The sequence below is a fragment of the Cherax quadricarinatus genome, chromosome 18, assembly GCF_038502225.1.
Source record: "Cherax quadricarinatus isolate ZL_2023a chromosome 18, ASM3850222v1, whole genome shotgun sequence".
NCBI classification, from domain to species: domain Eukaryota; kingdom Metazoa; phylum Arthropoda; class Malacostraca; order Decapoda; family Parastacidae; genus Cherax; species Cherax quadricarinatus.
In genome coordinates, this window is record NC_091309.1 from 30,834,078 (window position 1) to 30,851,227 (window position 17,150).

General features: G+C 38.8%; 1 protein-coding gene across 5 annotated transcripts in view; it reads right to left on the reverse strand.

Annotated features, from left to right (window-relative positions):
* The window catches only part of LOC128689424 (protein wntless), a 169,422-nt gene that overhangs the window by 56,834 nt on the left and 95,438 nt on the right, over positions 1-17,150 (reverse strand). For all 5 annotated transcript variants that reach the window (XM_053777686.2, XM_053777685.2, XM_053777684.2 and 2 more), the window contains one exon: positions 5,509-5,686. In XM_053777686.2, the coding sequence (XP_053633661.1) occupies positions 5,509-5,686 (178 nt within the window). The remainder of the gene's footprint in view (positions 1-5,508; positions 5,687-17,150) is intronic.

A 17,150-nucleotide genomic window follows, 5' to 3' on the forward strand; every position in this document is an offset into this window, starting at 1 on the left:
GAATGTAGGATTGCAGATGAGCAAGGAGGTTTTAGAGTGGGTAGGGGATGTGTAGATCAGGTGTTTACATTGAAGCATATATGTGAACAGTATCTAGGTAAAGGTAGGGAAGTTTTTATTGTATTTATGGATTTAGAAAAGGCATATGATGTAGTGTGGATAGAGGAGCACTGTGGCAGATGTTGCAAGTGTATGGAATAGGTGGTAAGTTACTAAATGCTGTAAAGAGTTTTTATGAGGACAGTGAGGCTCAGGTTAGGGTGTGTAGAAGAGAGGGAGACTACTTCCCGGTAAAATTAGGTCTTAGACAGGGATGTGTAATGTCACCATGGTTGTTTATTATATTTATAGATAGGTCGTAAAAGAAGTAAATGCTAGGGCGTTTGGGAGAGGGGTGGGATTAAATTATGGGGAATCAAATACAAAATGGGAATTGACACAGTTACTTTTTGCTGATGATACTGTGCTTATGGGTGATTCTCAAGAAAAATTGCAGAGGTTAGTGGACGAATTTGGGTGTGTGTGTGTCAAGGTAGAAAGTTGAAAGTGAATATTGAAAAGAGTAAGGTGATGAGGGTATCAAATGGTTTAGATAGAGAAAAATTGGGTATCAAATTGGGGAAGAGGAGTACGGAAGAAGTGAATGTCTTCAGATATTTGGGAGTTGACATATCAGCGGATGGATTTATGAAGGATGAGGTTAATCATAGAATTGATGAGGGAAAAAAGGTAAGTGGTGCGTTGAGGTATATGTGGAGACAAAAAACGTTATCTACGGAGGCAAAGAAGGGAATTTATGAAAGTATAGTGGTACCAACACTCTTATATGGGTGTGAAGCTTGGGTTGTAAATGCTGCAGCGAGGAGGCTGTTGGAGTGTGGAAATTAGGAGAAGGTGTGGAGTTAATAAAACTATTAGTCAGAGGGCTGAAGAGGGGTTGTTGAGGTGGTTTGGTCATTTAGAGAGAATGGATCAAAGTAGAATGACACGGAGAGCGTATAAATCTGTAGGGGAAGGAAGGCAGGGTAGGGGTCGTCCTCGAAAGGGTTGGAGGGAGGGGGTAAAGGAGGTTGTGTGGGCGAGGGGCTTGGATTTCCAGCAAGCGTGCGTGAGCATGTTAGATAGGAGTGAATGGAGACGAATGGTATTTGAGACCTGACGAGCTGTTGGAGTGTGAGCAGGGTAATATTTAGTGAAGGGATTCAGGGAAACCGGTTATTTTATATAGCCGGACTTGAGTCCTGGAAATGGGAAGTACAATGCCTGGACTTTAAAGGAGGAGTTTGGGATTTTGGCAGTTTGGAGGGATATGTTGTGTATCTTTATACGTTTATGCTTCTAAACTGTTGTATTCCGAGCACCTCTGCAAAAACAGTGATTATGTGTGAGTGAGGTGAAAGTGTTGAATGATGATGAAAGTATTTTCTTTTTGGGGATTTTCTTTCTTTTTGGGTCACCCTGCCTCAGTGGGAGATGGCCGTTTTGTTGAGGAAAAAAAAAATAATGTGAGGTAGTCAGGGTGGAGGTTTATAAGAATAATAATCTTTAAGTTGCACATAATAAAAACAATATTACAATTAATGGTTCAAACAGCAATATTTTATGTATTGGCATATGTTTTAATAGACTAGAGGTCATATAATATTTAAGAGAGTTGCTTCAAACTGATTAGAAGCTGTTTTGGTCGATTTGGTTATTATTGAGAGGCGAGATGATTTTTAAGCAGAGCCCTAAATTTGTATGTAGTCAGGGGATCCTTAACTGGTTCAGGTAGTGAATTCCAGATCTTTGGGTCCTTTATGTGCACTGCATTTCTGCATAGTATGAGACTGACATGAGGGATGTCAAGAGTGCCTTGTGCCTTGTATTGTGACTGAATTGTGTTGTAGCTATCAAGGAGAATTTTAAGTGGAGGGTTTATATTGGAGTTTAATGTTCTGTATATATAGTAGGCACAATAATATAAGTGCATGTCTTGTATATTTAGTAGGTTCAGGCTTTTGAAAAATGGTGGGGTGTGCTGTCTGGCACAGGAGTTGGTAATCATCCACACAGCAGCTTTTTGTTGAGTTATTAACCCTTTCAGGGTCCAAGGCCCAAATCTGGAGTCACGCACCAGTGTCCAAGAATTTTCAAAAAAAAAATTTGTTATTTTTTCTTATGAAATCGTAGAGAATCTTTTTGTGAAGGTAATAAAACAAAAAGTACGAAATTTGGTGGAAAATTGACGAAATTATGTTCTCGCGAATTTTGATGTGTCAGCGATATTTACGAATCGGCGATTTTGCCGACTTTGACTCCCATTTTAGGCCAATTACATTACTCCAATCAACCAAATTCTTAGCTATTTCACTAGTATTACTTCTATTCTATCGATTGAGCACAAGAAATCGCCAAGTCAACTGTTTCAACTACAAAATAAAGTGATCGGAAATTGTTAATTTGGCCAATTTAACCCTTTCAGGGTCCAAGGCCCAAATCTGGAGTCACGCACCAGTGTCCAAGAATTTTCAAAAAAAAAATTTGTTATTTTTTCTTATGAAATCGTAGAGAATCTTTTTGTGAAGGTAATAAAACAAAAAGTACGAAATTTGGTGGAAAATTGACGAAATTATGCTCTCGTGAATTTTGATGTGTCAGCGATATTTACGAATCGGCGATTTTGCCGACTTTGACTCCCATTTTAGGCCAATTACATTATTCCAGTCAACCAAATTCTTAGCTATTTCACTAGTATTACTTCTATTCTATTGATTGAGCACAAGAAATCGCCAAGTCAACTGTTTCAACTACAAAATAAAGTGATCGGAAATTGTTAATTTGGCCAATTTAACACAAAGTTCAAAATATTCCAATTTCAAAATAGGGTCCAGAATGAACAATGTAGGCATTCCTGGTACTAAACTAACATTTCCTCTGTTCATTAGTTATGTTTTGAGGCTTTACAAATAAATTCCATTTTGATTTTTTATTCACATAATGAATTTTTATTCACACCAAAAAATAGAAGATTTACCGTTATGCAATACTGTAATAATTGTATAAATATCATCACCATATTTGTGAATGTATATTAGACCCACCAGCTGATGTGTATTAGACGTGTGAGGTCGTTTGTTTACTTTTGAATATCGGCAAAAATTTAACATTTCTGCTACTTTGAGCTCAGTTTCAAGCCATTTCCAGTGCTAAAACCAATCAAAATCATCTCTATTTCTGTAATATGTCTTCCATTCTATCAAATGAGACCAAGAAATCGCAAATACAACTATAAATAACATACGAAAAAACACTGCAAAGTTGCTGTTTTAATCGAAAAATCATGATTTCATTTTTTTTCTCTCATTATACACAGTGTGCTGCAGGATCTGTTTTATGTGGTGCACACATACCACATAGATGTATTCTCTCATATCTAGGCCCAAATGTACCACTCACAGTTTATCAGAGTGAGCTGAGCTCATGGCGTAGATCTACGGTTTGGACCCTGAACGTAAAGCCGTAGATCTACGGGACGGACCCTGAAAGGGTTAAAGGTTTAAGGTGGTTGGCTGTGGTTGATCCCCAGGCACAAATAGGTGAGGTAGGGATATATTAAAGAGTGGTACAGGGTAAGGAGTGTCGTTTGGAGCACATAGTAACGTATCTTGGAAAGGATGCCTACTGATTTGGAAATTTTCTTGGATATATGCTGGATATGGGAATGAAATTTAAGATTACAGTCAAGGCAAAGACCTAGAAATTTACCCTCAGTGTGTCTTGTAATGGGGGAACCACTTATCGATATATTAAGTTGGATATTTATGGCTCTGTTTCCAAACAGCATAAAGTATGCTTTGTCTATGTTGAGAGTGAGCTTGTTGATCAAAAATTTGGTAATGAAAGACTGGAGGGAGAGAGTATGGAGGAGGTGAATGTATTCAGATATTTAGGAGTCAACGTGTCAGCAGATGGGTCTATGAAAGATGAGGCGAATCACAGCAATGACGAGGAGAAAAAGGTGACTGGTAAACTGAAGAGTCTGTGGAGACAAAGAATTTTGTCCATGGAAGCAAAGAGGAGAATGTATGAGAGTATAGTTATACTAATGCCTTAAATGGGTGTGAAGCATGGGTGGTGAATGTCACAACAAGGAGAAGGCTGGAGGAAGTGGAGATGTCATGTCTGAGGGCAATGTGTGGTGTGAAAGTAATGCAGAAAATTCGTAGTTTGGAAATTAGGAGGAGGCGCGGGATTGCCAAAACTGTTGCCCTGAGGGCTGAGGAGGGGTTGTTGAGGTGGTTTGGACATGTAGAGAGGATGCAACGAAAGAGAATGATTCTGAGAGTGTATAAATCTGTAGTGAAGGGAAGGCAGGGTAGGACGGTCGGCCTAGGAAAGGTTGGAGGGAGGGGGTAAAGGAGGTTTTGTGTGCGTGGGGCTTGAACTTTCAGCAAACATGCATGAGCTTGTTTGATAGGAGTGAATGGAGACAAATGGTTTTTAGGACTTGACATGCTGTTGGAGTGTGAGCAAGGTAACATTTATGAAGGGATTCAGGGAAACCAGAAGGCCGGACTTGAGTCCTGGAGATGGGAAGTACAGTGCCTGCACTCTGAAGGAGGGGTGTTAATGTTGCAATTTTATAACTGTAGTGTAAGTGCACCACTGGCAAAACATTGATGGAGTGAATGATAGTGAAAGTTTCTTTTTTTGGACCACTCTACCTTGTTGGGAGAAGGCCAATGTGTTAAAAATAAAAAAAAAATATTTTGCCACTTATTTTTGGGAAGAGAAAAAAGTCACAGGGAGCTAGATTTGGGGAGGTGGAGGGGGGGACACCATCATGTTGCTTTTGGCCAAAAAGTGATAGTCTTTCTGATCTTGACTCGGCAAGGGAGCACAAATTTCGCAGCCACACGCCTTATGTTCAAATTTTCAGTCCAAATAAATTCCCACGGCACTTGCAATGTCTTGGATACTATGACTACAATTTTCATGAATAGCCTTCATCACTTTTCAGTGTTGCTCATTCTGCTTTGAATCAAGAAAACCATTCAAAATAGCATATCTGACACACTGCTTGGTTGCCAAATGCTTGCTGAAATAAGACCTCTCTTCTCCTCCCCCAACCTTTTTTTTTGTTTTTAGCTTTGCCTATATTATGAATGAAAAAGCCACTTGTAGTGAAATGTTTCCTTAAGTGAATGCTGAACTGTACTTAAGTATTTTTATCCACATTCTGTTGGTATCACCATACCATTTACAACCTACATATACACAGCTCTGATCTAAATGTTTACATTCTTTGAGCTTTTTAATGCTTTATTACTACTTTCAAATTGAAGACTTGGTTCATAAAGCAATAATAACAAAAATCATTATGGACTGAATCTTGTATAGCTTTTCATACACAATATTATGAGTTAAAATACTTGTAAGTGGTAAAAATACAGTTAACAAATGAAATTGTAAACTTAGAGCTTTAATATTACATCTGTTCAAAACAGTTGCACTTAAAACACTCACAGTTTATGAGCAGGAGAGCCAAAGCCAGAAATAATAACATAATCTGGAAGTAGGTGAAAGACCAGCAGAGTTGCCAGAGAAGATGGATATACCAAGCCAGTAATGTGAGTACTGCTGGGAAGAACACTGTCTGAAGTGCTACAAGAACCTTTGTGTAACGTCCATCCTGACTGATGAACTGTAAAATGAAGAAAAATAGCAGATCATTAATTCAGCTTGTGGCATTCTAAACATCTCTGCATCTTTCAAGTACTGGAACACCTTCAAACACACTTATTATCCTAATAAAGTAGTGCTGTACAGTGTTAGATATAAAAAAAATTAAAAAGAAAAAAAAAAAACAATAAAAAAACAATCACATCTGGGTGTCAAAATTTTAGAAAAACACTGCTATTCGTATTTATGCAAGTGTTGCCAACACATTTTTTTTGCCAGCTTTAACATTAACCTGTAACTAAGTTTTCTTCTTATAGTTCTATTCAGAAAAATTAGGTTATATCAGTCTGTAAGAACAAATAATTTTTAAAATTTTACACCTTTCCCCACCACACACTGGATATTTTTATTTTATAAGAACAAAAGAAGAAACACTGCAGCAAGCCTACTGGTCCATGCGAGGCAGGTCCAAGTCACCTCCCGGCTTAAACCAATGACCCACCTAGTCAGGTCAGGTCACATCCACTTAGGGAAGGGGCATGGCATCAGACCTATTAGCACAAGCTAGCCTGGTCCAACTCACACCCCACCCACACCCACTCATGTATTTATCTAACCTTTTTTTAAAACTACACATTTTAGCTTCTATGACAGTACTTGGGAGTTTGTTCTATTCAGCCACAACTCTATTACCAAATCAGTGCTTTCCTATATCCTTCCTGAATCTGAATTTTTCCAACTTAAAACCATTGCTGCAAGTCCTGTCTTGGCTAGATATTTTTAGCACGCTATTTATATTCCTTTATTTATTTCTGTTTTCCATTTATACACCAATCATATCACCCCTAATTCTACGCCTTTCTAGAGAGTGCAGATTCAGGGCCCTCAGTCTATCTTCAAAGGAAGATTTCTGGTATGTGCGATCAACTTTGTCATCCTCCTTTGTATGTTTTCCAGTGCATTTATATCCATTCTGTAATACAGTGACCAGAAGTGTGCAGCATAGAGACTCACAAAATCGTAATGACACAATTGCAAACAAACCATACCACGGGTGGGGTTTGAAGCTAGCTGGCCCAGTGGCTAACACGATGGTCTGGAGTTTTGAGACTCTCTGACCATGGGTTCAAACCCCACCCATGGTATGGTTTGTGCAGCATAATCTAAATGAGGCCTAACCAAAGATATATAGAGCTGAAGAACAATCTGAGGACTCCTATTATTTATGCTTCTTGATATGAAGCCAAGGATTCTGTTCGCTTTATTACGAACACTTATGCCCTGTGTCTTGGTTTCAGATTACTGCTAACCAGAACTCCCAAATCCTTGTTGCAATCAGTTATATTAAGATCTACATTATTTAGTTTATATGTAGCATGGTTATTTTCTTGTCCAATGTTTAGAACTTTGCATTTGTCTACATTAAACTGCATCTTCCACTTCTCTGACCACTATATCAGTCTATTCAAATCTCTAATGTCCTCATTTGAATGAATTAGGCAACCTATTTTGGTGTCATCAGCAAACTTGCTTATGTCACTATTTATTCCCCCATCACCATCAATGCTGTTTATATAAATTGTGAACAACAAAGGGCCCAACACTGACCCCTGTGGAGCACCACTCATGATGTGCCCCCACTCTGATTTCTCCCCACTGATGCAAACTCTCTGCTGCCTATCTGTCAACCACACCTTTAACCAGGAAAAAATTTCTCCTCCTATTCCATGTGCCTTAATTTTCCTCAATAGGCTCTGATGTGGAACTCTATCAAAAGCCTTACTGAAGTCCATATACACAATATCATATTCATTACCATGATCTACCTCCTTAAATACCTTGGTGAAAAAAGTTAGTAAATTTGCAAGGCAGAAAGAAATGCCCCTTTGTAAAACTGTGCTGAGATTCATTAATCAATTTATGCTTTTCAAGATAGCTACGAATTGCCTCAACAATTACTGATTCCATAAATTTTTCCACCATGAAGGTAAGGCATACTGGTCTATACTTCGAAGCTAAGGACCTGTCTCCTACTTTGTAAATAGGTATTACATTTGCCATTTTCCACTTGTCTGGCACTATGCCAGTTTGTAGTGATATGCTGAAAAGACTGGCCAAAGATTTGCTAGCTCCTCCTCGCACTCCTTTAACCCTTCATCGCGCAAGGGGTCCAAAAATTTGAAATTCGAACTGAACTCCCTATGGTGGATAGAGTAACTCAATACAAGTTCAATGATCCCATATAAATTGATTTCTGATGGTTAGTTTTCGAGCAATTGCTAATCTCCGGAGACCGAAAATATCCGTCTGCGCCCGACAAAGTGATTAAAAAATTTTATGTTGCAAAACTTGCAATTGTTAATAAAACACGCCAAAACAATTTTTTAAATTTAATATACAAACAGACAATATAAAAAACATAAATGGAACTTGAATCAAAACATTTTTTAATTGTTACAAAAATATAAAAAGGAAGCAAATCTCAACAATGACAAATTGCAAAGGGATGCAACTTTCAATCCCTATATTCCTGAGATTCATTTGGATGACCAATTATTCTATATTGCTAATTGATGGTATGGTAGTCGCTGAAGCAATTTCTATCACTCTTTATCCAGATTTACTTTGCATACAGAACACTGGAATGAGGATGTGACCAATTTCTTCGAGTGGCTGCAATAGTTGCAATCGTAATACCTTACTTTTTCTTCACTAATTTCTGTTTTTTGGCTGGCCTTTCTTCCTCCTCATCATCACTTGACACCTGTGCATCCGGTGGCAAGTATTCATCACCACTATCCAGCAATTCTGGTTCATCTACCTCTGCTTCTGAGTCACTCTCTTCAGAAACGCAGACATACCTCGACCTGCTGGTGGACTGCTCCCCATAAAACAACTTCTCATTGATCTGGAAGGACAATAGAAACCTCCTGTATAGATCCAGACCACTACAGAGTTCATATATGCAATTGAAATTTTTTTATAAATATTTATTTGACTAAAATTGGACATTCCCGGAAACTCGTGCAAGACTGAAATAATTCGGTATAAAATGTTTGCACTTTTTTCAACTGCATGCTACACTCATATTGTGCTTCACACGGACTTTAGGTATATATCAAAATATGCCTAAACTATTCATGTAAGCACTAAACACAACAATCAGTACTTACCGACATTGTAGAATGTATAATCCAAGAGTAGATTAGTAAGGGTGGAGGGAAAAATGGGTGTGTGGGCGGAGCCAAGCCACCAGTGTTTATATTTTGATCTCTCAACCAATGGGAAGGCGGCAGAAGCGAACTGTACTTAGCTGAAGAGACTCAGGGAAGGCTTGTGATTGGTTGGAACTAAAGAACGGGAAGCTGGCCGCGCGGGGCACTGAGTATGACACGCCCCCAAAACACGTAATTAATACCGAATTTTCCCGGCCCACCCCGATAAAGGGTTAAAACCCTTACTAACAGTTCATCAGGGCCTGGGGATTTGTTTGGTTTTAATTTCTCTATCTGTCTGAGGACCATGTCACTAGTTACCCTAATCATGCATAGTTTTTCATCCTGTTTTACATCATTTATAAATTCTGTAATTTTGCTAGTATCTTCTTGCATAAAAACAGAGGAAATATGAGTTAAAAATTTCACACATTTCCTTATCACTGTCAGTGATCTGACCTTAGTTACTTTTGAGTGGGCCAATCTTGTCCCTAATCTTATTTCTATATACCTGAAAGAAACCCTTTGGGTTAGTCTTCAAATCCCTTGCCACTCTAGCCTCATAATCTCTTTTAGCTTTTCTTAGTCCCTTTTTTTCATTTCTCTCTTTAAATGAATATGATTTCTTAACTGCCCCTCTCCTCTTTTGATATGCCTATATGTGCCTCACTTTTGACCAGTGAGATGTTTAAATCTAGTGTTTATCTATTTGGGATCATTTCTGGTTCTTCTAATTTCTACTTGAAACATAAACTGTCTGGGCAGCTAGAACTATGCTCTGAAAAACATATTGACAATCAACACCACCTACCTGACCCATAGTCAGGTCATTCCAATTTACCCCACCCAGGTAATTTCAGTCCCATAAAATTGGCCCAGCCAAAGTCTGGGACAGAGGCTTGATTGCAGTTATTTGGGTAATTCCATGATAAACTGAAACTATGTGATTTGTGATCACTATCCCCAAGCTCATCATTAACCTCAAGATTATTTAGTGATTCTTTGTTGGCAAGAACCAAGTCTAGCAGATTGTTTCCTCTAGTTGGTTCCGTCACAAACTGATATAAAAAGCAATCCTGAATCTTATCAAGAAAGTCACTAGACTGAAGATTTCCTGTTGTACTGTTCCAATCAATTTTTCTAAAGTTAAAATCTTCCATTAACATGACATTTTCATATCTAGATGCCTTATGAATTTTGTCCCATAGCAATTACTGTACTCCCTATCAAGATTTGGGGGGCCTATAAATCACACCCAAGATTAATTTGTCAAGGCCCTCAAGAAACTGTGGCCAAACAGATTCTGTGTGTGATGCTTCTAATCTTATATCTTTTCTGACACAACATTTTAAATTATCTCTGACATACATCATCACTCCACCACCCTTCCTGTCGACCCTATCAGTGTGGAATATTTTATAGCCTTGTATGTGGAATTCAGCAGGCATTTCTCTATCTTTCAGGTTGAACCAGGTCTCCATTACAGCAATAATATCTATATTATCTGCACATGCAAATATTCTTAGCTCATCTATCTTGTTTCTTAGACTCCTACTATTAGTATAGTAAATCTTAAGGGAGCTAGTCACTCTGCCCTCTACTGTCTTTCTTTGTTTATTGATCAAATGCTTTGCCTTTACTAGCAACTTTATTTTGAATATTGTCTATTAAACATATCCCTGAAGTATCCTGGTAATATCTTCTGTTTTCAACCCTTGTACTGCAGCTTGATTGTTTCCCCACACACACCCGTACCTCTATAATCTATCAGTTTAAAGTCCTAGACAAGTCAGCAATGGCCCCCTCAATCAAGTTGGCTAATGCAACCACTCTGGCCTCTGAGAGATGTTTGCCATAAAATTTGTCCCAGTTATCAATGAATGGAATTGCAAATTCCTTGCAGTACCTGTCTAGCCAGCAATTTACACCAATTGCCCTAGACATCCATTCATTGCCTACTCCCCTTCTAGGCAAGATGCTATAAATGATTGGGACCCCTCCCTCTGACCTAATTACATCTATGGCTGACTTGTACTTATCCAGCAGCTCTTGCCTCCTGCCTATCGCAATATCATTTCCACCAGCACTAAGACATATGATGAGCTTGTTCCCATTACCTGACATAATATTATCCAACCTGCTGACTATGTGATCAACACCAGCTCCTGGGAAGCACACTATCTAACATTCCTATCTCTGTTACAGAAAGCACGGTCCATATATCTTACCTGTGAGTCACCCACAACCAGAATGTTTTTACCTTGATTAACAGGGGTGTTAGTGGAACCTTTAACCTCGCTAACCACTGAAGTATACTCATTCTAGAGAACAGAGAATTGATTTCCTACCTTCAGATCTTCAACATGGCTCATGAAATCATAATGACATGACTGCAAAGAAACCATACCATGGATGGGGATAGAACCCGTGATCACAGAGTCTCAGAACTCCAGACTGTCGCATTATCCACTGGGCCAGCTAGCCACAATAAGATTCATCCAACTAGGCATATTTCTACACCATAGGAAAGTTAGCATAGGCACCACTGTGACCACAATTGCAAGTTTTTACAGACGAATCTCCAGCTAGCGTGGCCGTGACGAACTCTAGCTCAAGTTTTGTTGCTACTTCCCATCACTGAAGGAATTTTCGAAGATAAATTTTAAAGGAGAGGTTTGAGATACTGGCTGTTTGGAGCAATATCTAAACTGTCGTATCTGAGCGCCTCTGCAAAGACAGTGATTATGAATGAATGATAGTGAAAGTGTTGAATGATGAAGGTTTTTTCTTTCTTTTTGGGTTTTTTTTCTTTGTGGGTCACCCTGCCTCGGTGGGAAACAGCCGACGTTTTTATATAAAAAAATATCACACAATGCCTGAGGAAGGGAAAGCAACCAACTTTAATCCAAGAGGACAGGTCCAGTTCATTGGATCAAGAGCCTCTCACCAGCATCAAGGAACTCCTCCTTAAGGTGCAAATACAGTGGACCCTCGACCAACAATGGCATCATCTAATGTTAAATCCGATTAGCGATACATTTCAACGCAAAAATTTTGCCTCGACTAGCGCTAAAAAACTCGACCAACACGATTCATTCCATTCGAGACGCGTCCACTTGTGGCCAGTGTTTACAAGCCAGCCAGCCAGCCACCGCGGTCCCATCCAAACATACAATCGGAACATTTCATATTATCACAGCGTTTTTAGTGATTGTACCTGCAAAATAAGTCACCATGGGCCCCAAGAAAGCTTCTAGTGCCAACCCTACAGCAAAAAGGGTGAGAATTACTATGGATATGAAGAAAGAGATCATTGCTAAGTATGAAAGTGGAGGGTGCGTCTCCGAGCTGGCCAGGTTGTACACAAAACCCCAATCAACCATCGCTACTATTGTGGCCAAGAAAATGGCAATCAAGGAAGCTGTTCTTGCCAAAGGCGCAACTATGTTTTCGAAACTGAGATCGCAAGTGATGGAAGATGTTGAGAGACTGTTATTGGTGTGGATAAACGAAAAACAGATAGCAGGAGATAGCTTCTCTCAAGCGATCATATGTGAAAAGGCTAGGAAGTTGCATGACGATTTAATTAGAAAAATGCCTGCAACTAGTGGTGATGTGAGTGAGTTTAAGGCCAGCAAAGGTTGGTTTGAGAGATTTAAGAATCGTAGTGGCATACATAGTGTGATAAGGCATGATGAGGCTGCCAGTTCGGGCCAAAAAGCAGCTGAAAAATATGTGCAGGAATTCAAGGAGTACATAGACAGTGAAGAACTGAAACCTGAGCAAGTGTTTAATTGTGACACTGACAATGTTGTGAAACACTTTAGGAATGTCATAAAGGAACGGGAGGTACAGGCCTCTATGGACAGATATGTTGTGCGACAGAGGTCCAGTGACTCTCAAGCTGGTCCTAGTGGTATTAATAAAAGAAGGGGAGTAACCCCGGAAAAGGACTTGACACCTCAAGTCCTAATGGAAGGGGATTCCCCTTCTAAACACTAACACCATCCACACTCTCCCCTCCTCCCATCCCATCAATCATCACCAGATCTTCAATAAAGGTAAGTGTCATGTAATTGTACATGTCTTCTTCAGTTTGTGCGTATTAAAATTAATATTTCATGTGGTAAAATTTTTTTTTTTCAATACTTTTGGGTCTCTTGCATGGATTAATTTGATTTCCATTATTTCTTATGGGGAAAATTAACTCGACTAACGATAATTTCGATTAACGATGAGCTCTCAGGAACGGATTAATATCGTTGGTCGAAGGTCCACTGTATTTAGAATACAGCAATTGAAGCGTCTCAGCACTCTAATTTCCTAGTTTAGATTTTTCATCATTATGTGGACAGCATCAGAGTTGTGGCTCATAAGTATAATTTAGTATTTTAATGCTTTGACTGCTTCAGCCATATACATGCGTTTTACAAGCCAGTGTTTCGGACGTATATATATACTCAATAATTCTAGTGGCTTCAAATCAAGCAGAGAAAGCTGGTAGGCCCACATGTGAGAAAATGGGTCTGTGTGGTTAGTGAGCACCACAAAAAAAAAATCCTGCAGCATGAGAGAAAAAAACTCTGACCATGTTTTTGGATTAAAACGCCAACTTTGAGGTGTATTTTCCTATAGCATTTACGGTTGTGTTCTCATTTCCTTGGTCTCATTTAATGGAATGGAAAACATATTACAGAAATAGAGATGATTTTGATTAGTTTCATGATGAAAATGACCTTGAAACTGAGCTCAAAGTAGCGGAAATGTTCGACTTTTACCAACGTTCAAGAGTAAGCTAATCACACCTCACGTCCAATACACGTCAACTGGGGAGTCTAATATTCTTTCACTAGTGCACTGATATTATTTATATCACTTTTACAATAATGCAGTAGTCTGCATTTATTTATTTATTTATTTATTTAGTAATTTTAGCATACATACAGAGGTACAAAAAAATACAGGTAAGAGCAGCATGCCAAAGCCACTTATATGCATAGCATTACGGGCTGGCTTAAAATTAACTTAAGATTAACTAAGCAATGATGAAATCAGTGATAAAACATTATTGTAAACAGATAACTATAAAGCACAATTGAGTATTACAAAGACAGGTCATATGGTTGCATGCATTGCTGTACATTCAGTCAAATGGAGTATTCTGTTAGGTAGTGTATTTAAAAAAATAATAAAGTTAGACTGGGTCCTAGGTTTAACATTTGTGTGATATAATTGTGAGTAACATTTAGGATATACAATTTATAAGGTTCAGTTATTCAGTATTTATTTGGTTTTGAGTAAGTGATCTTTGAGAAGAGACTTGAATTTATAAACAGGTAATGTTTCTTTTATATTTACAGGTAATGAATTCCAGATTTTAGGGCCTTTTATGTGCATTGAGTTTTTGCATAACGTGAGATGGACACGAGGAACATCAAAGAGTGATCTGTGCCTTGTGTTATGGTCATGTGTTCTGTTGAGGTTGGCAAGGAGATGTTTGAGGGGAGGGTTTATGTCATAGTTAAGTGTTCTATGTATGTAATAGGTGCAGTAATAAGTATGGATGTTTTGTATGGTGAGTAGGTTGAGTGTTTTGAATATTGGTGGAGTGTGCTGCCTGTAGTGAGAATTTGTTATCATTCTAACTGCAGCCTTTTGTTGGGTAATTAGTGGTCTGAGATGGTTAATTGTTGTTGAGCCCCATGCACAAATTCCATAGGTGAGATAGGGGTAAATAAGAGAGTGATAAAGGGCCAGGAGGGCTGACTGTGGAGCATAGTACCGTATCTTCGATAGTATGCCTACAGTCTTGGAAATTTTCTTAGAAATTTGTTGTATATGTGTATGAAATTTGAGTCTATTATCAAGGTGGATTCCTAAGAATTTTCCCTCTGTTAGCTTTGTGATAGGTGATCTGTTTATCGTTATGTTAAGAGGTACATCTGTAGCTCTGTTACCAAACTGAATGAAGTAGGTTTTGTCAATGTTTAGTGTAAGTTTGTTAGTCCTCATCCAGGTAGATATTTTCTGTAATTCGGTGTTTACAGTATTGGCTAGCGTGACTGGGCTCGGGTGAGAGAAGACGTATGTAGTGTCATCTGCAAAAAGTGTGGGTTTGAGTAATTGCGAAGCATTTGGTAGGTCATTTATGTATAGGAGAAAGAGAAGAGGGCCAAGGACACTTCCCTGTGGGACACCAACTGTAATTGGTTGAGCGGAAGAGCTTGCCCCATTTGCGTACACATATTGGCTTCTGTTGCTGAGGTATGACTTGAGGTAGTTGAGGGAGTGCCCTCTAATACCATAGTGTGACAATTTTACGTAGAGCAAGTCATGGTCAACTGTATCAAAAGCTTTATGTAAGTCAATGAAGATCCCCAGTGGGACTTCTTTTTTCTCTATTGCAGTGTATATATGTTCTAGCATGTGTATAATAGCATCATTAGTATTTTTATTAGGCCTGAATCCAAATTGGCAGGGGTTGAGAATGTTTTGGGAAATGAGGTAGGAGTAGATTCGTTTATGAATTAATTTTTCGAAGATTTTTTTTTTTTTTTTTTTTTTTTTTTTTTTTTTTTTTTTTGAGAGTGGGTGTAAATTGGATATTGGCCTATAGTTATTCAACTCAGTTTGGTCTCCTCCTTTATGGATCGGGGTGACCCTTGCTATTTTGAGAGCTGTAGGGAAGGTGGAGGATTCAATGGATTTGTTAAAGAGTGTTGCAATGATTGGTGATAGTACTTGTGACAGTTTTTTGTATATAAAGGGTGGTAAGGTATTTAAATCTCCTGCCTTGTTTTTTAGTGCGTTGATAATAAGGGAGACTTCGTATGGGTTAGTCGGAGCTAGGAACAGTGTGTTCGGGTAGTTGCCAGTGAGGTAGTCATTTGGTGGGGTATCTGAGCTTGGGATTTTATTGGCAAGGTTTTGTCCTATAGTGGAGAAGAATACTAGCCAACCCAGCATTTCGACCTAAGATTACAAGACTACAGATCGTTTCCATCCAAAAATTGCACAACATAAGGAATGCCTCCTTCACGAAAGAAACGAAGTAACTCCAGACACACATATAAAAGACACCTGACCAATCAAGAAGCTTGCCTCCCTTGACCACTCCTCCAGCTCCTGCCAGCCGCCAATCAACATCAAGATGCAGCAATTTTTCGTCCAGCAAGTTGCAGTCAGTGCCTGCAGAGCTCCTGTTGTATCTACATCGTCTTTGTTATCGTTATTGTGGCTTAGCAGTTGGGTCTAGTCCTGACTCTTCTCTCTTCGACTCAAGACATTCCTCTCACCGTCTATTCTTCGCACTGTCCCCACTTGCCCCTCGCCCCTCGTGGGTACTTACCTGTGAGTCCTATCCTATCCTATCCTGTGGAGAAGAAATCATTGAGTCTGTTTGCTGTTTCTGTTGGTGGGAGTTGGGGTTCATCTGATTTTGCTAATTTTATTTCGCTATTTCATGATATCTTTTTTGTTCCCAGAATTTGTGATAGGGTCTTCCAGGTCTTTTTTATATCACCTCGTAAGTTGGATAATCTGTTCTCATAATACAATTTTTTTGCCCTTCTTATCAGGCTGGTTAGGGTTGACGAGTAATGTTTTGTTTGGTCTCTGGTTATGTGACCCATTCTGTACTGTTTTTCATATTGGTGTTTTGTATTTATGGATTTGAGAATGCTGGGTGTTAGCCAGGGACTGTTCAGTCTCTTAGCTGTCATCTGTTTAGTTTTTTTAGGGCAGTGCTTGTTATAGAGGTATTGGGTCTTTTTTAGAAAATTATTAAAACATTCGTCAATATCTGTATAGATTTCTAGCTCAGTGTGCCAGTCAATGTTTGTTACTGCTGTTGTGAAGTTATTAATGGCTGCCTCATTGTGAAGTCTGAAGGTGACTTTAGTAGTGTCTTGGGGTATTTTACCAAGAGTTGTTATGAGGAAAGTAGGGTAGTGGTCTGTGGTATTATCTGTAATTATGCCTGATTTTAAAGGGGATATGGTGTTGGTCCAGATGTGGTCAAGTAGGGAAACACTAGTCTCCGTAACTCTTGTAGGTTTTGTTACTGTTGGTAGCAACATGCAGTTACTCATTGTGTTTGTGAATTCAGTTACGTGTGGGTCCTGGTCTTGCAGGAGATTTATATTGAAGTCACCTGAGAGTAGTAAGTGATCTTTGTTCATGCGTGGATCAGTTATCATACTTCCTAGGTTCTGACTAAATTGGCTAATGTTTGATTGTGGAACTCTGTAGATGTTTATCACTGTGAGAGGT